The sequence below is a fragment of the Dendrobates tinctorius genome, unplaced genomic scaffold, assembly GCF_039654945.1.
Source record: "Dendrobates tinctorius isolate UK_male_01 unplaced genomic scaffold, ASM3965494v1 ptg000203l, whole genome shotgun sequence".
Lineage (NCBI taxonomy): Eukaryota > Metazoa > Chordata > Amphibia > Anura > Dendrobatidae > Dendrobates > Dendrobates tinctorius.
The window spans coordinates 26,449,670-26,472,352 of NW_027361870.1; the positions used below are offsets into that span (position 1 = coordinate 26,449,670).

Here is a 22,683-nt window from a genome sequence, read left to right on the forward strand (position 1 = left end):
ATCAATTTTTGCAACTCAATGTGAATTGTCCTGGGATTATTCATCGCATTTTTTCTTGGTTTTCTCCACTAGAAGTGTAGAGTTTTTCCTGTACTCTTTATTTGAGGAATTCACCAAACTGTATTTTTCAACTTCGCTTACGTAAGAAATAATCTTTAATGGCCTGTTCTAGTAAATGACCATCAATAATCTATAACCAGAATGCATTAAAGCTCCAAAGTCTAAGCAGAGATATATTATTACATTGATACCTTCACTAATAATGGCGAATGATCTGATAAGTCGAGAGACTATTTTATTTTCCCAGCCCAATTGCAATGTAGAACAAGTCATGTCCAGGAGTGGCTAATAAATAGAGCAGCACACAGGTGAAGGATGGGTGGACTTTATTAACTCATGTACATTTATTTGTCCTCTGGCTTGTTGAAGCAGTAGGTCAGACAGCACTTGCCACAGTAATGCCTGTCAAAGTGACTGGCCATGAAGACTCCAGCCCCACATTCCTCAGACGGGCATTCACGCCTCAGGCGGTGGATTTTTCCATTTTCATCAACCTACAAAAGATAGGTTTATGTGAGACAGCCAGATAGATGATAGATAACCAATTAACAATTGTAGGTGCAAACGTTTGTGGGTACTGCAATGTAAGAATCTTGCGAGTAAAGGGGGTTTTACACTAAGCGATATCGCTAGCAATATCGCTAAAACGTCACTGGTTTTGTGACGTTATAGCGATATTGCTAGCGATATCGCTATGTGTGATACTTACCAGCGACCGGCTCCCCCGCTGTCCATCGCTGATCGCGCGAGAATGTCCGGCTCCATTTCTCGTCGGGCGCTTCCTGCTGAGACTTCCTGCTGTGACGACGAGCGACGCTGGAGGCGGGCGGGAGGACGCAGGATCGCTGTGTGTGAATGGTAAGTATCGTGCGCTGCGTCGCTGCTGAATCGCTGTGAGGTCTTTCTGTATGAAAGCTCACTAGCGATCATTTAGCGATGCACCAGCGATCCTGACCGGGTCGGATCGCTGGTGCATCGCTAAATGTAAAAGGGCCTTAAGACTATCACGTCCCAGTCAAATGTCCTAGTGCAGCATGCAATCCTGCAGTCCAGCAACTAAATGTTTCTTCGCGATTATGAATGACATTGTGTATTAGCGCCAATTGCCAGGAGTCGCAAGAGCATCAGCAGGAACAACTACTAGTGTTACAGAGGAGGGTTGCAAATATGATCAACTTTCACATAGGACATTGGGTCTACATGATACTACCCATTTTCTATTGTAACCAATCACAAGCCCAGAGATTGGATTTTATGGATACTCCCTTAAAAGGATGATTATGTACCTTCAATGGGCTTACTATCATTATAGGTCAGGTGGGTGGTACATTAATATTAGTGATAAGCGAACGTGCTCAGATGTGTAATCCAAGCATGTTCGAGTCCCTGCAGCTGCATGTCTCGCAATTTGATAGCCGCAACCATGCAGGCACGGGGGTCTCAAACATTTTTCAAACACGCTGAAGACACACAAGCATGCTCGGGTAACACCTTATTCAAGCACATTCGCTCATCACTAATTGTATCCATACGAAACAATTCTGTCTCGTATTCATTGTTATGCCGAGGCACAGAAAGAACAGACCTACAGTCTTACCTTGTAGTACTTAAGAACAGCAAGTTTGACCTTCTTTCTCTTATGCTTGTTCTTCTTGGGTGTGGTGTAAGACTTCTTCTTCCTCTTCTTCGCACCACCACGGAGTCTCAGCACCAAGTGGAGAGTGGACTCCTACAGGGGTTAAAAAAAAAAATAAAAAAAAAAAATAAAAAAAAAAATGGGGGTCTCAGGATGTGAACTCCAACCCATCGGCAGGGAATTGTGTCCTGTCACTTGGCGGTAACAAAAAAAAAATAAATAACTGAGGCTATGCCATAAACTGATAAATGTAGACATACCTTCTGGATATTGTAATCTGAGAGAGTGCGGCCATCTTCAAGCTGCTTGCCGGCAAAGATCAACCTCTGCTGATCAGGAGGGATACCTAGAGAAGCAAAAGACATCAGTCTCCATGGACGAGAACATTGCAGACAACCCCTAGGTTAGATAATCAAACTTGAAAGTGAATAATTTCATAAGGGCCTCTTTAGTATCTTTAAAAGAACCAGTCTAGGTCTGCACCTATGTAAGACTGGTGATTTTTCTAAATACTCTATGGTCAGAAGGTTCCTCATGGCCCCATAAAGGACCTGACTTCTGGGTTCTTGTATCCCAGCATACAAAGCTCTTTGCACTCATCAAGTGCTGTCGCGTCCTTTACCAAGAAGCAGTGACAAAATCTGCTCTAATGATGCAACCAGTAAGCAAGAGCCAGGATCAGCATAGAGCGAGATCTCACAGCAAGAATCAGGGCTGTGGAGTCGGTAAGCCAAACCTGCGACTCCGACTCCTCAATTTCCCTTACACCGACTCCGACTCCAACTCCGACTCCCACACATATTGCTTATATTTAAGTGAAAAGTTTATTGTAGTACAATGTGAACCTCAGACATTTAATCATTTTTATGATCCAATAATCAAGATATTTAGATAGAACAGAATATATATTGGTGTGCTACCCGGTTTTCATTCTTTTTGGTACAGATACGATTTGGATAGACAGATATGGATAAATGGATAGATAGAGCAGATTTCTAATCTGCTTTTGCTATTGAAAACATTATGAGCTCAAAAACCTTTCAGGTGATGCAGTTTTTTTAAAAAGATGATCAGCTTTTGCAGCTGAAAAACGTATCCTCAAAAAACACAGGAAAAACGCTGTGTGTGAATGTAGCCTTAGATCAGGATTATAACAGCCATTTATAGGACATTTCATAACTTTCCCAAACTCCTATGAAAAAATATTCATCACATCCTGCATTGAATTACTGTACCCAATTTATTATATATTTTAGGAGTCGGTCCATTTTATACAGACTTCAACTCCACCAAAATGAGCACCGACTCAGACTCCACAGCCCTGGCAAGAATTGTAGCAGAGTTGTGGGACCCCACTACATGCTAAAACCCAAAAACCAGGAAGCTTGGACACAACAGAGGGTAGAAAACTGGGCCAATTGGGGGGTGGAGGGGCACTTGGGATCATGGCAACACTTAGTGAGTGTTTAGAAAAATCAGTCTGGTAATGTCACTCTACTTACGTAAAAATGGCAGACGCAAATTGGCAATAGGTACTTTGTTTTCTTAAGGAAACAAAGCCCAAGAAACAAGTAGGAACTTTAAATAGGCAAAAATCACTACTTGAAATGATGTGGATAAGGAAGGGACCCCGTGGTCGGGACATACATATCATACACTTGCCCCACCGCGTATGTGTCCAATTAGGTTTCAGTAGACGCAATATCACCCGCCCGTTCACCTCCTGATATGAGTGTGACAGGAGTAAAAAAACCCTGTAATACCTTGAAAAACTACGTGTAAGGCCACAACTAGCACTCAACAGAAGTTTTAATTTGCACGTATAGAATGACATTTGGGTTCATGTTTTTTTTTCCCCCCAGAGAATCTCAACGACAAAACAACCAGGAACATTCAGCAAATACAGGTGTATTCTCAAAAGGATTTTTTTGCCATTTACCACATTTTTCAGATAACTTTTCCCCCCAATTTTTTTTTTTTTTTTTGGGGGGGGGGGGTAGAAGTATGGGGGGTGTATTACAGCATTATAATTCGAGTGTAGCTTACCAGCTGCGGTGGAGCCAGGTCGTTGCTGCAGGAAGCTTCTGGTGGCAGGAGTGGGGCAATACTGCAAGTCCCAGGCTGGTAGGATGGGGCAGCTCAGCGGTGCGGGGTTCCACCAACGCTTTGTGAAAGCCTGGGGGCTGTGCACTTTCCATGCTTTTGAATGCGGTGGACTCAAGGAAAAGAGCGCAGATTAAGATCTTGGTACCGACATCTTGTCTCATGCACAGCCTTTAGTGGCCATTCCCACCCTAGAGTCCATCGCATTGAAAAGCACAGAAAGTGCAGGGGCTCGAACTCACAAAATGTTTGCGGAGCCCCGATCACCTCCTACCAGCCTGGGACCCGCAGGATCTCCTGCCTCTGCCAGCTTCCCGCAGCAGCAACACTGACACTCACCAGGTAAGCTTCCTTAAATCGGTAAGATGCACTACCATTAAAAAAAAATATTTTGCTCCCCAAAATTTGGGGTGCATCTTAAAATCCGCAAAATACAGTATGATGCAATAATAAGGCCTTTTTTTTTTTAATACAAATGTATACAGCTTATGACTCATGTGGATGCGCCATAAGGAGAAATACATTTCCTTCTAGATGTCGCGGATCATCTTTCAAACTTGTCAACTTCTAGCAGAATACATATGAAGTCATCCATACAGCTCTCTTCCGACAGCCGCCACACAGATGAGCGTTCATCTTGAGTTCTCTAATGAAAGTGCAGAGAAAAATCTCTTCCCCAGAGGCCAATAATCAGAACGATCATTTACAGTATAGTAACAGTCATTCTCGTTATCGGCCCGTGATGCTACCGATCACTCAAGCAAAAGGCTCGCTGGGTTGTCTGGAATGGAGCATTCCCCCGACACACAATGCAAACAGCAAGACTAATCTCACCATGTCTCCACCGATCTCTACTGCCTGCTGACAGGACCCCATTGCTGCAGTAGGGAGACCAGTGGGGAAACAATGAGTCCTTGATGGCTTCACTATCTCAAGACCATTTTGTGACACTTTTTAATCCCCAGACAACCCATTTAGAGCCATTCTGGTCTGCTACAGGGATAAAAGTCAGCAGAACTCACCTTCCTTATCCTGAATCTTAGCCTTGACATTTTCAATAGTATCAGAGGGTTCAACCTGGACAAGAGAGCAAGACGTTAAACTGGATTAAAGGAAAATAAAAAAAGAAGGCAAATTGCAAAGAATTAGCATGGATGTCAGTCTCATGTGACTTATATTGAAGTCTATGACAATTAACATGTGCAATCGGTGAAATATTTCAGGCCGTCACAAGGCAGTTGAATAGGTCGCAATGTGACACGATAGGAAGTTGTAAGGTGCAAAATAACACTGATTTTAATTTCGCCGGGTAGCCATACGGAGCTACAGACTGCACACTCCTGTGAGGAACGGAAGAGGAACCCTTTAAGATGGACAGAAGACTGACTCTAGGTGGCACTATGACTCCATAGATGGGAAATACAGCAGCCCAGGCTAATGTGCTGTCTGTATGCAGACCTGCTATTAGTCACTACTCACTTTATTATGCTTTCCTTATATAGCACCATTAATTCCACAGCGATTTATAGCCATCATCACCCCTGTCCCCATTGGGACCCACGATCTAGATTCCCCATCAGTATGTCTTTGAAGCTGAGAGGAAACCCACACAAACACAGGGAGAAAGTACAAACTCCTTACAGATGTCAATCTTGGTGGGATTTGAGCCAAGGACCCCAGAGTGCTGCAAAGCAACAGTGCTACCCACTGAGCCACCGCGCTGATCACTTGATTAAGTCTATGTAATCCAAGTGTTTAGTAAGGAGAACCACACCACCTGTGACTGCCGGGTCCCTGGGAGCTCAGATGCTTTCTGTACATGACATCCTCTTTAAAAGGTGTTGTCCAGTTAGAAATATGTTATAACCTACCCAAGGGATAAGGAAGAACTTGACCAACTGGTGTCCCACCCCTGGGACCTGCGCGAGTGGACCGAACAGGAAATGTATCCCTGGTACCAAATGGAGCAGCAAGTCAGGACACCGGACCACCACTCCATTCATTCTTTATGGGTATTAGGACAAATACTGGACTCAGCAACCCCACAGGGTATGAATGGCGCTCCAGTCACACGTGGGACTGACAACCCTAGAGGGAATGGCGCTCAGGTAACAGGTGGGCACAAACAACCCTACAGGGAATGAATGGAGCGCAGGTCACGTGGGCACCAACAACCCTATAGAGAACAAATGGAGCGCAGGTCACACATGGACACTGACAACCCTAGAGAGAAGGAATCGAGCGCAGGTCACACGTGGGTACTGTCCTATTTTACAACCCTCAAATTAAAGAGGCTGTCCACTACTTTTTTATTGATAACCTATCATAGGGTTTGGTCATCAATGTTTGATCTGTTGGGGTCTGACACTGGCGTCGGCTAACATATACTCACTTGCGGAGCTGCCCGTCTTTTGACACCCTGCGGCAGCCACTACTACACATCCGCGTCCTACTGATTTGAATAGGAGGCAGATGCACAGTACCAGGCCGTGGCCACCGCCAGAAGACAGCCAGCTCTGCGAGTAGATCCAGCAGCCACCAACAGCTGATAGGTGAGGGTGCAGAGTGTTAGACCCCAACCAGACATTGATGTATCCCAAGAACCTCTTAAAAATACACAATGCAGCATAGAGGGAAATAGTATTTATGGGATTATTAAAGAGGGGTTGAGGGAATCTGTCACCCCATTTCTGGAGTATCAGCTGCCGGCACCGCCATCAGGAGCTTATCTACAGCATTCTGTAATGCTGTAGATAAGCCCCCGATGTAACCTGAAAGAGAAGAAAAATTAGTTATATTATACTCACCCGGGGGTGGTCCGGGTCTGGTCTTGGTCCGATGGGTGTTGCGGTCCGGTGCCTCCCTTCTTCTAACGGTGACGCCCTCTTCTTTGCTGCCTGTCGCGGCTCCTGCGCAGGCGCACTGCTCTGCCCTGTTGAGTGCAGAGCAGAATACTGCAGTGCGCAGGTGCCGGACCTTTCCCGACACCTGTGCACTGCAGGACTCCACTCTGCCCTCAACAGGGCAGAGCAGTGCGCCGCGATGGGAAGCAAAGAAGAGGGCGTCACACTTAGAAGATGGGAGGCGCCGGACTGACACCCATAGGACCAAGATCGGACTCTGAGCCCCCCCCCTATAATGTAACTCTTTTCTCATCTTTTAGGCTACATTGGGGGCTTATCTACAGCATTACAGAATGATGTAGATAAGCTCCTGATGGCGGTGCCAGCAGCTGATACTCCAAAAATGGGAGTCTGAAAAGGGAGATCTCCAGAAACCAGCTCAGCCATATTCAAACCTCAAAGATGCCAGTGATGAGTGATGGCCACTACAGACATCCCAAAATTAGCAGGATGGCAGCTGTGCAGGTCACACTGAGCTGCGGTTTCCCCGCGTTATCACAGCTCCTCCATGATGGCCCCGCAGAGCACATGAGCCGCCAGCCCGCACACCCCGGGAGCACGTGTACACGGCCGGCACACACGTGGCCGCACTACTACTCCCTGGGGCCTCCACCACACACCGCCGCCCCTCACACACCTCAAGGGTGATGGTCTTCCCCGTGAGAGTCTTCACGAAGATCTGCATGTTGGCGCCGGATCCACCTGTAGAAGATGACACACGGTTACTACCGTCCAAAATAGCGCGGACTCCCGGGGCCCGAGCCCCCGGTACACGGCAATAATCCCCCCCATACCCGGAGCCGAGCCGCCACACTCACCTCCTGCTTATGGCGGATCCTGGAGAGAGGGCCTCCTTCCGGCGAACACGGGGTTTTCCTAGCAGCCGAGCAGGGCTGCGGTGGGCGGTGCGGGATTTGGCTGCCTTTCTCAATGCCTGCTAGAATCTTCCTAGTACAAAACGAGACGGAGGTCGGAGACCGCAGAGAGCGCCCCTCAGCGACCACTGCGCGGTATCATTGTAGTGAAATGGTGGATAGTACTGGTTACTCGTCTCTGGGGGCCTTCCAGGCGCAGTGCATTGTGGGACTTGAAGTCCTTGTGAATTTTACGCTGTATTTTTTATTTAATAAATTCACTCATAAAACATTTGGACAAATATTAAAATGTTTAAATCAGTAACGGAAATGATAATAGGTAGGAGTGATTTTCTTTTTCCCGCAAACGTTTTCTCATTTCCATTGACCACGCCCCTGACAACAGCCCTTAGTAACGAGAGTCCGTACACAGAGACCCCGGTCCTGCTTTTTGAGGTGTGTGGCAGGGAGCGTGCACAGCTGGGGAGCGTGCATAGCTTGGCGAGGTAACAGCAGGGCTGAAGGGGCTCTCATAGGTCTTCAAAAGTGAGTATTGCTCTCTGTTATCAGCCATTGTAATAGAAGCAGTAAAGCAGAGTTCTGACGTAAATCAGGTCCACTCTCAGTACTTTATAATGTAAAAACATCCACAGAAAAACCATTCTGCTGACCATGAACCTCTGCAATCGCCCTATCGCGTTCCCCGCACGACCAAAGCTGGGAAGGAGGCAGTACGAAATAATGACCTGTCTCTAATCTTCCCTTCATCTCTAAACTCCTGGAACGCCTGGTCCACTCCGGTCTTATCCGCTATCTCTCTGATAACTCTCTTCTCGACCCTCTCCAATCCGGTTTCCACTCTACACTCTACTGAAACTGCCCTCACTAAAGTCTCTAATGATCTGCTAACAGCTAAATCAAATGGCCATTACTCCATGCTAATTCTCTTGGATCTCTCTGCAGCATTCGACACTGTGGATCATCAGCTCCTCCTCACTATGCTCCGTTCCATTGGCCTCAAGGACACCGTTCTCTCCTGGTTCTCCTCCTATCTCTCCGACCGCTCCTTTACTGTTTCTTTTGCCGGTTCCTCCTCCTCTCACCTTCCCCTTACTGTTGGGGTTCCTCAAGGATCCGTCCTAGGCCCCCTCCTCTTCTCTTTGTACACTGCCCCTATTGGTCAAACAATCAGTAGATTTGGTTTCCAGTACCATCTCTATGCTGACGACACCCAATTATACGCTTCTTCTGACATCACGCCAGCCTTTCTAGAAAACACCGGCGATTGTCTAAACGCTGTGTCTAACATCATGTCCTCACTATATCTGAAACTGAACCTGTCAAAGACTGAACTCCTTGTGTTTCCTCCCTCTACTAATGTACCTATACCCGCCATTGCCATTTCCATGTGTGGTTCCACTATTACTCCCCAGCAACATGCCCGTTGTCTTGGGGTCATACTTGACTCCGAGCTTTCCTTCACCCCCCCCCCACACACATTCGATCACTGTCTCGCTCTTGTTATCTGCATCTCAAAAACATTTCTAGAATTCGTCCTTTTCTTACTTTTGACTCTGCAAAAACTCTTACTGTTTCTCTTATTCATTCTCGTCTCGACTATTGTAACTCTCTTCTAATCGGTCTCCCTCTTACCAATCTCTCCCCTCTCCAATCTGTCTTGAATGCTGCAGCCAGGATCATATTCCTCGCCAATCGTTACACCGACGCCTCTACCTTGTGCCAGTCATTACAGTGGTTACCCATCCACTCCAGAATCCAGTACAAACTTATTACCCTCACCCACAAAGCTCTCCATGGCTCAGCACCACCCTACATCTCCTCTCTCGTTTCAGTTTACCACCCTACCCGTGCCCTCCATTCTGCTGATGACCTGAGGTTAGCATCCTCAATAATCAGAACCTCCCACTCCCGTCTCCATGACTTTACACGTGCCGCGCCAATTCTTTGGAATGCACTTCCCAGGTCAATACGATTAGTCCCCAATCCCTACAATTTTAAGCGTGCCCTGAAAACTCATTTATTCAGACTGGCCTATCGCCTCAACACATTAACCTAATCTATCCCTGTGTGGCACAGCCAAAAGTTTTGCCATAACCAGGTTCCCCGCATCATGTTCCCACATGCTTTATGCATCCATTAGCCCTCTGTGTCTGTACTGTTACACACTTAACATTATGGCTGGTCCAAACAATCAGAGCAACTGTTACCACCCACCTTTCGTGTCTACCTCTTTCCTCATAGACTGTAAGCTTGCGAGCAGGGCCCTCACTCCTCTTGGTATTTGTTATGATCTATGTGATTACTGTTATGCTGTTATGTCTATTGTCTGTACAAGTCCCCTCTGAAATGTAAAGTGCTGTGGAATATGTGTGCGCTATAGAAATAAAATGTATTATTATTATTATTATTATAATGCTAAAGTTGGTGTTATTACCTGTCCCACCTCTCTGGATAAAAAAGCTACTGTATAAAAAAAAATCCTGTGCACCCCGAAGTGTTTTCGTTGTGGAGCATCAGTATTACACGAGGAAAGGTGGAGCACACATTGCGGATCCGCAGCATTTTTTCCACTCGGAAATGCTCCAAAAACGCAATGGATTATTTAAGCGAGGTTAATCAATGGGAATCCAGAATTGGTGTGCACACGCTGCGCAAATTTCCGTCCTGATTCGCAGCGTTTTATTTTCCGCAGCATGTCAATTCTTTGAGCGGATCTGCAGCGTTTCTGCACCCATTGACTTCCATTGAGTCAGTCAAATCCACAGCAAAACCCCAGATGTAAAAAGGTCTGCGGGTTTGATGCCAATAAGGCTGCGGAATTGTCAAAGGAAATGATGTCAGAAGGAGGAAGAGTATGTGAGCGGAGAATATGTGCGTGTCTGCGGGTGTCGGTGCCTGCGGGTGTCGGTGCCTGCGGGTGTATGCGTCTGTCTGTTTTTATTAAAAAAAAAAGGTTGAGGCTGAATGTATATGATAAGTGGCCAGACAGAAGAAAATAGAAACAGCAAAAAGGTGCGCATACAAAATCACATATGGGTGCAGGCCCCTGAACATATACTCAGTCTAGACAAGACCCCCCAAAGGGGGAGAAGAGGAACAGGCGAGCTAGGGGGTGCACTTTCTTCTTTACATTGGTAATATTTTACCTCCCCCTCTTTCTTCTGGTTCCCTCCTTTCCGTTTACCTCTTTGGGGTCTTGTCCAGACAAGAGTATTTCTTGTAGGGTCACCTGGATACATTCAGGGGGCTACCCCCATATGCCGGCCTCTATACACACCTACTGGCTGTTTCTGTTTTCCTCTGTTTAGCTCTTTGTCATGTATAGCAGATCTGTGCAAGTATCGGCACACAGACAGGGACAGACAGAGACCAGAATCTAAGGCATGCAGGGGGTCATTATACAACATGGGAGCTAATGCGGGGGGCACTGTACGGTGTGAGAGATAGTGCTCAGGTCATTATATAGTGTGGGGTATAATGCAAGGGCCGTTATACAGTTTGAAGGCTGCTATCAGGCAATCATATAGTGTAAGGACCTATATACACTGTGGGAGCTACTGTGAGTGCCATTATAGAGTGTGGGGACTACTGTGAGGGCACAAAGGAGATATTTTACTATGTAAGGGCACAGTGGCGGCATTACTATATGAAGCAGTATGAGGAGCATTGCTTTTGTACCACACAGCAGGTGCAGGAATAGGGCATATGGCAGCAGCGGCTCAGTATTGGGGTATCATCAGGATAGGGAATTTGTGCAGGTTGGGGATAGATGAGGACGGTGCAGGAAATGTGAGAAGTCAGATGTGTATATGTTGTAATCTCTGCAGGCAAGTCCTGGCAGGAGAAGTCGTCATGTCGGTCTGGGCCCGATGGAAAAGACGGGAAAAGTGAACGACTCCATCAGAAAGAATGTCCTCTGTAAGTCACCATGTGTAACTTTACTATAATCACTTGTATGCTTTGTAGGACTGGTATCTACCACTATATGGTCACAATATGCCGGTATTATCAGTGTTGGTCTTTGTGGAGATTTTTTTTTAGCTACAGCAGGATCATCTGCTGAAGTTCCCCTATACCCACGATTAGAGTGCACCACCATAGTTGTAATCAGAGATTAGGGGCCCACTCAGATATCTCGCCCCCCTGAGCTGAAGCCCTAGCTACGCCTTTGCCTTAACTACCATTATACACTGGTGCTCTGTACATAGTAGTGTCAGTGTACAGGTAATGCAGTGATCACCAATGACATTATACACAGGAGCTCTGTATATATTGTATAGTGACGGTGTACAGGTAATACAGGGATCATTGGTAACATCATAAAAAGGAGCTCTGTATATAATATATAGTGTCAGTGTACAGGTAATACAGGGGTCATCGGTAACATCATAAAAAGGAGTTCTGTATCTAGTGTACAGGTAATACAGTGATCACCAGTGTCATTATACACAGGAGCTCTGTATATAGTGTATAGTGTACAGGTAATACAGTGATCACCAGTGTCATTATACACAGGAACTCTGCATATAGTGTCAGTGTACAGGTAATACAGTGATCACCAGTGACATTATACACAGGAGCTCTGTATATAGTGTATAGTGTACAGGTAATACAGTGATCACCAGTGTCATTATACACAGGAACTCTGCATATAGTGTCAGTGTACAGGTAATACAGTGATCACCAGTGACATTATACACAGGAGCTCTGTATATAGTGTACAGGTAATACAGTGATCACCAGTGACATTATACACAGGAGCTCTGTATATAGTGTATAGTGTACAGGTAATACAGTGATCACCAGTGTCATTATACACAGGAACTCTGCATATAGTGTCAGTGTACAGGTAATACAGTGATCACCAGTGTCATTATACACAGGAGCTCTGTATATAGTGTACAAGTAATCAGATTGCAGCAGGAGCATCCCCCTACAATTGGGTGTCTGTAAGAGAGACAAAAGATTGCAACAGGAGCCTCCCCCCCCCCCACTGCAAGAAAAATACAGGCGCAAATTAATGTCGCTGTTTTCTGTGGAATTTATACAAGAAAATCCTTCAAGCTGACAAACCCTGTGGGCAAGGTTACAGTATCTCCCATTTACTTTTAGTATTTACTTGTAGATTAAAAAAGGTTGTCCACCTTTTTATATATTGATGATTATATAAGACCGGTGGAGGTCCAACACCCAGAACCTCCCCACCTCCATCAGTGATTGAACGCAAACAGTGTATTTTGCGGAACAGCAATGCTCTGTGACACTGTTTCATGGCGGTTTTCAGATGAGGATTGAGGAGAATAAGGGCTGATCTGCAGTACCTGGCAGCAGACACTACACAGTGTGGCGGAGTGGCGCTGATGGAGGTGACACCGGCTGATCGTGGGGAGGTGCTGGTTGTCAGATCTCCACCGTTCTAATAGTGAAGACCTGTCATCGTGGGGACAGGACATCAGTATAACAGTAGAGGGGAAATTTTAAATGTTCCTTTCACTTTGTTTCTTTTTCTGACACCACATTTATGCAGGCGTGAAATAGCACCAGATGCATCTACAGGAACTATGAAATCTGTTCACGGATTATCTGGGACCCCCGTGCTCCCACCCATCACTAGTACCAGTGATAAGAGATTTCTTACCAGCATTGAGGAGAATATAAAGGCGGAGGCGGAGAAGCTGTCGGCTGCGGGTCAGCTTGATGCTGAGCAGTGGTATATTATCTATGGACAAGCTTTTGATAAGGTGACCTACGTTACAGTATATCGGTACATTGCTTTATGGTTGCTCTGTCTTCTCTATGTAACTCTTGCATTTCCTGCGTGTTTTCAGGTCATTGACAATTCCACCGATTATAAACGTCTTCTGACTGCGATCAAACAAGAGTACGATGAATTTATTGATGCCGCCAAACAAGGAGAAACTAATGCAATTCATGTCCATGCAAAGTTGAAGAGACTAGCCTCGGAGCCCACAACACTCATGTATTATAGGAAACGGGCAGCCGAGGTGGCAGACAGGTGATACTGGTATAATGATTTAGGGGTTATCCTGCACTGCTCACTTCTTCATCGAGAGGTGATGGGTACTGCTGATGTGGGCACATGTCCGGTACCGTCCAGATGAGTGCGAGACTTGGCAAGCTGCTGTCCACACAATGTCAGCCGTGCATCTCACCTCCCTCCTACCGCTATAGGATAAACTCGCTGTGCAGACAGAGGCTCCTGACGTCCCATGTAGACTGGAGGCGGTCTACAAATCCATACAATGCAAGATGGTGGGGAATCACACCATTTATCAATTTTATGTTTGATTAACCAATACAATCTTTTGTAAAATGTGTCCTCTGTATCTTTTTTTTTGTATCTTTTTTTTTTGTCCTAGAATTGATATAATTAATAAAGATTCTAGCAGAATTGAAAAAGAATTGCAGAAATTGCTGGATGAAAAGAGAGTGAAGACCCCTCCAAACGAAGCAGGACCTCCACAAAATGAAATCAACCCCAGTGCTCCAATTTCAGGTATCATATCCCCAATATTCGCTCGCTTCCACATACTCTAAGCTGTGAATCAGTATTTTAATGTTGAAAGCTGCTAAAATGCTGTTGAGACTCAAAACCCTATGAGACCTGTCCCAGAGTCGTGGCAGCTACTGAGTATTCCTCTTTCCATATTTTGCTAGAACACCTGACAGAGTTACTCTAAAAAAATTTGTATCTAAAGTAAAGGAAAAATAATGAACAAGTAAATGCAAGTCCTTTACTTGTCAGGTTATTACAGGGGTTGTTTGGCCAGGAAAGATTCCGCGCAAAATTCTGCACAGCAATCCGCAATGTGTGCACATACTGTCATGATCCATGCTGGATCATGACAGATATAAAGCACAGGTAACCTTTTTTTTTTCCTAAGCTGTGCTTAAGGTGGGTTTTTGCCCCCGGTGGCCATTAGGATTATTGAACTGTTGTGTCGTTTGTTCTAAGTTTTCCCCCCGGTGGTGGTGAGCGTCATTGCACTCTGGTTTCTTAGTTAAGTGCACATGATTAGAATGCAGGTGTGATTGCTTGCTCTGCTATAAAAGAGTCACAGGTGTTGCAATCAGTGTTGGTGATAGTGTTCATTTCAACCATGCTTGGTGGAGGAAGGAGCTGGAGAGCAGCTCTGACAGAGCCTGGTGTGAAAGGAGTCATAGGGGATTTCCTTAGCTCTGACAGAGCTTGGTGGCATCGATTCAGGAGGAGAGCTGCATGCTGGTGGTGGACTCTGTTGCCAGGAGCAAGTGCAACAGAGTAAAGCTAAGTGGTGTTTCCCTGTTTTTTTTTTTCCTTAGTGTGTATTAGTGCAGCGGTGGGGCCAGTGCCTGCGCCACCCAGCTCCCTAGCAAGGGATAGGTGTAGGGTGTGCTAGGGCGACAGGTTCGTGATCGGCGCCCGGTGCGGAACCGGCATAGGGAACGTTAGGAGCGTTAGGCGTTAGGGACACTGACTCGGGAGTGCAGGAGGTCTCCACATCCCCTGTCCCTATCGCAGGGCCCACCGTTGTAACTGTTTCCGTACCCCTTGTCTTGTTGTTTTAGTTACCGGCCTACGAGCCGTGTCACACAGGACAATACCACGTGCCGCGTCTTGTTACCGGCCTGCTGGTCGCATCACACAGAACGGGTCCACGTGACACATACCCTTACTACCCTTATCACTAACCATAACTTTTTTTTTTCTCTGCTGAGCCATGGACCCAGTTCAGCCCTTTGCCCAATTGCTGCAGACCCTTACTAATGAGATTAGGGGGCTGGGCGGAGGGTTGGTGCGGCAGCTGCGGCTGTTTGTGGGCTCTGGGGGCTTGGTCCAAGAACAGGCTCAGCCAGAACCCAAGATATCCCTCTCTGACAGATTTTCTGGAGGGAGAGATCAATTCTTGGTTTTTCAGCAAGCCTGTAAATTGTATTTCAGGCTGCGCCCTCGTTCATCAGGGAGTGAAGAGCAATGGGTGGGAATCATTATGTCCCTTCTTAAAGGGGATCCCCAATCCTAGGCCTTCTCCCTACCGGACGATTCTCCATCTTTAGAGTCCGTGGACGAGTTATTTGCGGCTTTGGTGCTTGTGTATGGGGATCCTGATGGCGTCGCCCTTGCGGAATCCCGAATCCATAGGTGTAAACAGGGAGCCCAGGTTGCTGAGGAAGTACTGCTCAGAGTTTAGGAAATGGGCCACTAATACTCAGTGGAATGACCCTGCACTTAGGAGTCAATTTGGGCACGGTTTGTCTCCAAAGATGCAGGATACTGTGGTGCAGTACGCCGCCCCCAGGTCGCTGGAGGCCGCCATGTCCCTTGCCATCCAGGTGGATAGACGCCTTAGGGAAAGACATATACAAAAAGTGCCCCCTGATGTCCTCACTAGGGAGGAGGGCCCACCAGTGCGGACGGAGGAACCCAGACAGCCCGGTGTTGTTGATACAAAAAAGGGTGTGTCTGCGGCTCGTCATGGTGGAGGGGTATGCTTTTCCTGTGGGAAGCCTGGCCATTTTCTGAGAGCCTGCCCAGTTCATGCCAAGTCTCCTGACGAACCCATGCAAGTAGGAGTAGCTAGGTTGTATTCGGAGCTGCCTACGGTTCGGGGAGTGGTGTCGGCATGTTTGTATTGTGGGAAGACTGGTCATGTCCTGAAGGCTTGCCCACTGCGCGCCAAATTATCTGTGCCATCTGAGAAGCCGCATTCCCCTGGTCACTTGGAGGGAGGCGACCAGGGAGTATACATTTCCTCCATTTTGCCCTCCCAAAGTACCATGTCAGCAGGTCTTGGCTGGCGTGGTACCGGAGGTGATACCGGTGTTTTTGGACAGTGGAGCAGGAGTTAGTCTGGTGGATTCTCGCTTTGTCTAGACTCATGGTCTGAGGTGTAGGACGCTAGCCCAGCCTATAAGCGTCCAGGCCATAAACTCTGTTCCAGTGAGCCAGGGGAGCTTGACCAAGGTCGTAGAGAATATCCATCTGTGTATAGGACATCATGAGGAGTCCTTGTCATGCTACGTCTTGGAGGGAATGCCAGTACCTATTGTTTTAGGCCTCCCTTGGCTGAAGAGACACAACCCGGTTATAGATTGGCGGACGAGGGAAGTGGTCAGCTGGGGGCACTCGTGCGAGGGCTGCTGCCTAGGAACTACTGTCTCTGCTGTCTCTCTGCAACAGACCCCTTCCTCTTCGGTGAGGGCAGCAGATGTGCTGCAGGAGAGTAGGGGCAAGTCTCAACCCTCGCCATTGACCAACCCTGGGAGGCGCAGACCTCGTGGTGGCAGGGGTTGGAGGGTGGTGTACCCCTTGGTGAGGTGCGGGGGTGTGAGTGTGGTGACACAGGGGGACGCCTCTGTTGTCAATCCCAGAAAGAGTTCTCCAAGTGGTGACGAACGAGTGGCAATAAACGTTCAGGTCCGTACCTGTGTGTGAACGAGCGTGTATGGGTGGCCACCAAAAAACATCCAGTGGAAGTGTGTTGTGGAGTGTTGCCAGCGCATACCAAATATACACATACACAACCCGTTCCCCAGGTCAGAGCTTCGGAGATGTGTGTTGCCTCCAGAACATACGTTGCCAACACCAGCGGGCTCGTTTCTCATCAACTTGACATGCAGGTAGTTGCTGGGGTGAACTGTGGGTCTGGGCGTCCCCACTGTAGGTGGTTCCCTGATGGGCAGCGGTCTTGAGGGTCCAGAGGCCCCTCATTAAGGGGAGGGTAGTGTCATGATCCATGCTGGATCATGACAGATATAATGCACAGGTAACCTTTTTTTTTCCTAAGCTGTGCTTAAGGTGGGTTTTTGCCCCCGGTGGCCATTAGGATTATTGCACTGTTGTGTCGTTTGTTCTAAGTTTTCCCCCCGGTGGTGGTGAGCGTCATTGCCCTCTGGTTTCTTAGTTAAGTGCACATGATTAGAATGCAGGTGTGATTGCTGGCTCTGCTATAAAAGAGTCACAGGTGTTGCAATCAGTGTTGGTGATAGTGTTCATTTCAACCATGCTTGGTGGAGGAAGGAGCTGGAGAGCAGCTCTGACAGAGCCTGGTGTGAAAGGAGTCATAGGGGATTTCCTTAGCTCTGACAGAGCTTGGTGGCAGCGATTCAGGAGGAGAGCTGCATGCTGGTTGGGGACTCTGTTGCCAGGAGCAAGTGCAACAGAGTAAAGCTAAGTGGTGTTTCCCTGTTTGTGTTTTTCCTTAGTGTGTATTAGTGCAGCGGTGGGGCCAGTGCCTGCGCCACCCAGCTCCCTTGCAAGGGATAGGTGTAGGGTGTGCTAGGGCGACAGGTTCGTGATCGGCGCCCGGTGCGGAACCAGCATAGGGAACGTTAGGAGCGTTAGGGACACTGACTCAGGGGAGTGCAGGAGGTCTCCACATCCCCTGTCCCTATCGCAGGGCCCACCGTTGTAACCGTTTCCCTACCCCTTGTCTTGTTGTTTTAGTTACCGGCCTGCGAGCCATGTCACACAGGACAATACCACGTGCCGCGTCTTGTTACCGGCCTGCTGGTCGCGTCACACAGGACGGGTCCACGTGACACATACCCTTACTCTCGTATTACTCTTTAGAGACCATACAGTTGTAAATATTCAGAGAAGGCTAAAAGATAATTGTCATAACTTTTGAGATGAGGAGATGACAGCGGCTTATATTCGATTTTTTTTAGGAGATGTTGTAATAGAATAAAAGGTAACTACACATCTGTTAGCGCTCATTAATAGGTTATTATAAGCCTCGATTTGGTGGTACTTCTGGAAATTTTTGTGATCCACAACATTTCCTGTCTGAAATATTCAGAGAAATGTATTAAATCTGAGTTATAATGTGACAAATCTGTTAGGGATGACAATAGAAGATTCCCTGGACATGGCCGCCCTTATAAAATACCAGCAGCTCTTAGAGGACAAGAGGTGTGCATTAAAAGCTGACATGAAAAGCAAGTACGTCCCCATCCAGAGGAAGCAGGAACTGGACATCAAGCTCGGAATCGCTTTACAGGAAAGAGAGGAAGTTGACTTAATCAACCAGAGATTGCTGGACAGGTATTTCTAATAAATAATGCATGCTGCGGGATTTGCTTAGTGCCAGAGTCATCTAAATGGATAGTACTTTTTATTTATAATCATAATCTGCGGGTTTTCTCTGTGCTGCAGAAAATATTTTCTTTTCTGATAGACTAGGGAATCAGCATCAGGGCACTAACAGCGCAAAAAATACAGCTGCTAAAACTGCTGTCCTGATTGGTTGTCTAATTTTCACTTTTAAGGTCTTAAAAAATCATCTTAGAAAGGGAGAAATAAGTGTTAAATACCCATCCATCAGAAGAAGTGTGTGACTGACGGATTCACTGGTAACTCATTCTGCAGTCTGCTGTGTACTATAGTACAAAGAGATCAGTCTTCCTGTAACCAAACTTTCTCCTCTCTAAGCCATCCTGAATGCAACAACCAGAGTCATATTTCTGTCCTGCCGCTTCACCGATGCCTTCAACTTGTGCCAGTCATTACACTGGTTACCCATCTGCTATAGAATACATTACAAACTTATCTCTCCCACCCACAAGGCCATTCTCAGTCCTTCTCCACCCTACATCTCCCTCATCTCTGTTTATCGCCCTACATGTGCCCTCTATTCTGCAACTGATCTAAGACTAACATCCTCTTTAATCTGAACTTCTCAATTCCATCTCTAAGACCTCTTGTGCTGGCCCAGTTTTCTGGAATGCACTACCCCGGATTATACAATTAATACTTAGCCATTTTTAAATGTGCTTTAAAAACACATCTCTTTAGACAGGCCACCTCAACTCACTAACCTTATTCTCCCCTATTCACTCTTTCTAAATTTTCCTCAGAATCTGCACCCTCCTATTCATCTGTCTCCACATCCTCCATGCCCCAATAGCATTTGGTAACTGCACTTAGACAGATACTGACTGATGCCCTATTTATTATAATGATGGCTGGACCATACATGACAATCACTTTTTTCCTACTATTATGTCCCCCCTATTTCCTCATAGATTGCAAGCTTGCGAGCAGGATCCTCACTCCTTCTGTAATTGAACTTTCTGTTACTTTGCATTGTATGTACATGTCCCCGCCCATCTAAGTGTAAAGTGCTGCGGAATATGTTGCCGCTATATAAAATCATTAGTTATTATAGAGATTACAGAAGCCAAACAGTTCACATTTTTTCAATGAAACCCTATTGCAAAAGTTATTTTTAACCCAAAATGCTTGCATTTAACCCCTTTGCACAACCGGAGTGTACATCATAGTCAGGGCCAGGGTTATCAGTTCGAGCTCCCTGTGCAATATTCCACTTCAGTGCGCTGTGACAGTGTGCTCCCTCACCATCTGTAATGAGAAGTGACAAGGCAGCAACAGAGCGCACTATCAGTGTGCATTGAAAAGTCGAGAACGTGGCAAGTAGGGAGAGCAGAGACCAGCTCTGCCCCCGAAACAAGAGCATTGTCACTACACATTGAAAAGGAATATAGTGTAGGGAACTCATACAGAGTATATCACAGAATTTACAACTGACGCATATTCAGTAGAACATGGAGTAGCCAAGTGCCCGATACGGACATCATTGATAACCCAAAAAATGGTGGGGGGAACAAGAGGCGCAATAGTGCCCTATCACTAGTGACACTTGAAGTATGAGCGGTATAATACAGTTCCACTCACCTATTCCAGATGTGTAACCCACAACTGGCTTGAGAGCATATCACAGAATCAGCTGCTGCAGGACCTCCACCAACCACTCACACGTGGAAAAACCTTCAGAAAGTTGTGGGAAACAGGGTGTGTTGCAGTCCACGCTGCCGAGATTCACAAATCACCTGGGATACAAGATGTTGTAGCAGTGTACTCCTTTATTTCCTCCTATGCGTTTCGGCGCCCTTCCTGGCACCTTCCTCAGGGTAGGTGCCAGGAAGGGCGTCGAAACGCGTAGGAGGAAATAAAGGAGTACACTGCTACAACATCTTGTATCCCAGGTGATTTGTGAATCTCGGCAGCGCGGACTGCAACACACCCTGCTTCCCACAACTTTCTGATCATTGATAACCCGTCATTTCAGGGTTGGGAAATCAGCGGTGGCAGTGACCATGCCCCCCTGATGATGTCCTGTTTCAGTATCCCAGCATGCACTCAGGAATCTCAAACAAAACGTTATCGGATCGGACGTTAAAAAAACAGAGTAGAAAAGGAACAGTATGGACTTTTTAATAAAAGTAGGTTAGAAAAGCAGTTTAATTACTACATTAAATATAGACTGACATTTAGGATTAAATCAACTTTAGTTTCAGACCACTCCTTTAAAAACAATGCCCCTGAAGTTATCCATATTCTTTAAATGGAAACAGAATTAAGCTAGTAGACAGGTACAGGAGCCATATGTAGCAGACGCCGCTGTGCTACCACGGCCTGCCGTCCTGTGCGCTGCATACAGGCTGCTGATGCGTCTTGTTGCCAGACTCGCAGCCTTTAGTCTTGTGTTAGTGGCCATTATCAGGCACACCTGTGAAATGAGTGAATAAATGAAATATACTGTAAATGAAGGAAGATGCAGCCCCCTTATACCTAAACCTGGGCCGTAAACCTAAGCTTCTTTATGTTTCCCTACAGTTACAGAAAGAAAAGAGCCATTGCGGACACCGTCTCCTCCTGGGCGAGATCAGATAAAAGTCTCTCTCTTTATGAGACATTAGCGCAAATTTTATCGAAAGAAAATGAAATAAAAGGTATTTAGCATAAATTATCTCTTGCAGAAGTCTAGGGAAAAAAAACAGGTTACTGGACAGTCATCCAATTTGGAGGTTCTGCAGGTCAGAAAAATTAGATTTGTGTCTACAGCAGAAATCCTAGGCTCACTCTGATTTCTGTGCCTAGTGGTGGTTTGCCCTGGCAGGCGTCTGCACATTGATAAGCCCCATTCGGTGGGGCTAATAGGTATGTGGTTACCCGCTGTGGTTTCGGGCAGAACGAAAACTAATTTAGTAAGTGACAGATCCTTGGCCGAATGGACAGTAACATCGATCTCCCATTAAAAAGCAATGGGAGGTGGCAGCTTTGACTCCATCACAGCACAACACGTACTAGTGCGTCATATGTCAGGTTTGGGTGTATGGCGCAGGCTCAGAAGATGACCCCACTCCTCCTCAGCAGGTGTGTGCTGTGTTACACACCCAGCACCTTCCTCCAGCAGCAGCAATCAAAGCTAGTTGGTCACGTAAATGCCACTGTCACTCTCTGATCACATCATGCGGTTGTTTCGCATCCTTCCTACCCTCTCCTTGGTTGCCACCGCTATCTTTGGGTTCCCATGAAGTCCAGCCATAGGACTGAAATAACCTGTATGTTTAACGCCGTAAAAAAAAAAAATTAAAAACGCCAGAATTGCCTTTTTGGTCCCTGCCCCTCCCCCTCAAAAAAACAATAAAAAAAGAAGAAAAAAAAAGGTCACATGTACCCCAGATTGGTATACAAAAAAAATCTGCATTCCCCACAAAACTAAAACACATAGATGATGTCTGTAAGGCACTGTGGAATGAATGACACAGAGAGCAAAATAAATAAAATCACCTCCTCCAACGTAAAAATATAAATGTTAGAGATGTCAGCAGAAAGGCGACGCTAACCAAAGATCTATTTTTTTTTACTTCTGAATTTTTTTTTAACCATTTGTGGCAGGGTTAATTGTCGTGTAATTGATGGGAAATATGTGTCTCATAAATGGCTTATCTCCATAATGTAAGGCATAAGTAAAGCATACCAGATATTGTTATTGTTTTTGTTTGAAGGACCTGTGGTGAGGTCACAGTCATGTGACCAGTCAGCTGCTGGGTTCGTGGGTGTGGCTACAGCCTTATAATGTGACCTGCTCCTGAACCAGGGAGCTGTATGTGGGGAGGACTACACCTCCCAGCATGTGCTGAGACTCACGGTTTGAGTCTGCAACCACAAACGTTTGTTTTGTTGGCCTAAGCTAGAGGCGATTTTTGGTGACACGCTGTTTTATGGTTTATGACAGAAATAAACCGCATGAACTTTGGAAGAACCTGTCTCCTGATTGTCTCCCGCTGCACCTGAGTG

The 22,683-nt window shown here is 46.4% G+C and overlaps 2 protein-coding genes across 3 annotated transcripts in view; one reads left to right on the top strand and one right to left on the bottom strand.

Annotated features, from left to right (window-relative positions):
• Positions 1-369: 369 nt before the first annotated feature.
• On the bottom strand, positions 370-7,674 carry RPS27A (ribosomal protein S27a). Its single transcript, XM_073553906.1, has 6 exons — positions 7,521-7,674; positions 7,340-7,404; positions 4,822-4,876; positions 1,957-2,042; positions 1,658-1,789; positions 370-554 (listed from the first exon to the last, which is right to left on the bottom strand). Exons 2-6 carry the CDS (start codon positions 7,385-7,387, stop codon positions 405-407), a joined length of 471 nt encoding a protein of 156 aa, XP_073410007.1. The 5' UTR covers positions 7,388-7,404; positions 7,521-7,674; the 3' UTR covers positions 370-404.
• A 302-nt stretch (positions 7,675-7,976) lies between these two features.
• CLHC1 (clathrin heavy chain linker domain containing 1) overlaps positions 7,977-22,683 on the top strand; it is a 39,311-nt gene continuing 24,604 nt past the window's right edge. Inside the window, exons 1-6 of one of the 2 annotated variants that reach the window (XM_073553907.1) lie at positions 7,977-8,102; positions 13,105-13,318; positions 13,406-13,593; positions 13,958-14,094; positions 18,423-18,624; positions 21,217-21,332. In XM_073553907.1, the coding sequence (XP_073410008.1) occupies positions 13,139-13,318; positions 13,406-13,593; positions 13,958-14,094; positions 18,423-18,624; positions 21,217-21,332 (823 nt within the window). In that variant the 5' untranslated portion in view covers positions 7,977-8,102; positions 13,105-13,138. Of the gene's footprint in view, positions 8,103-10,595; positions 13,319-13,405; positions 13,594-13,957; positions 14,095-18,422; positions 18,625-21,216; positions 21,333-22,683 lie in introns of those variants that run through there. The other variant, XM_073553908.1, reaches the window with a different exon arrangement.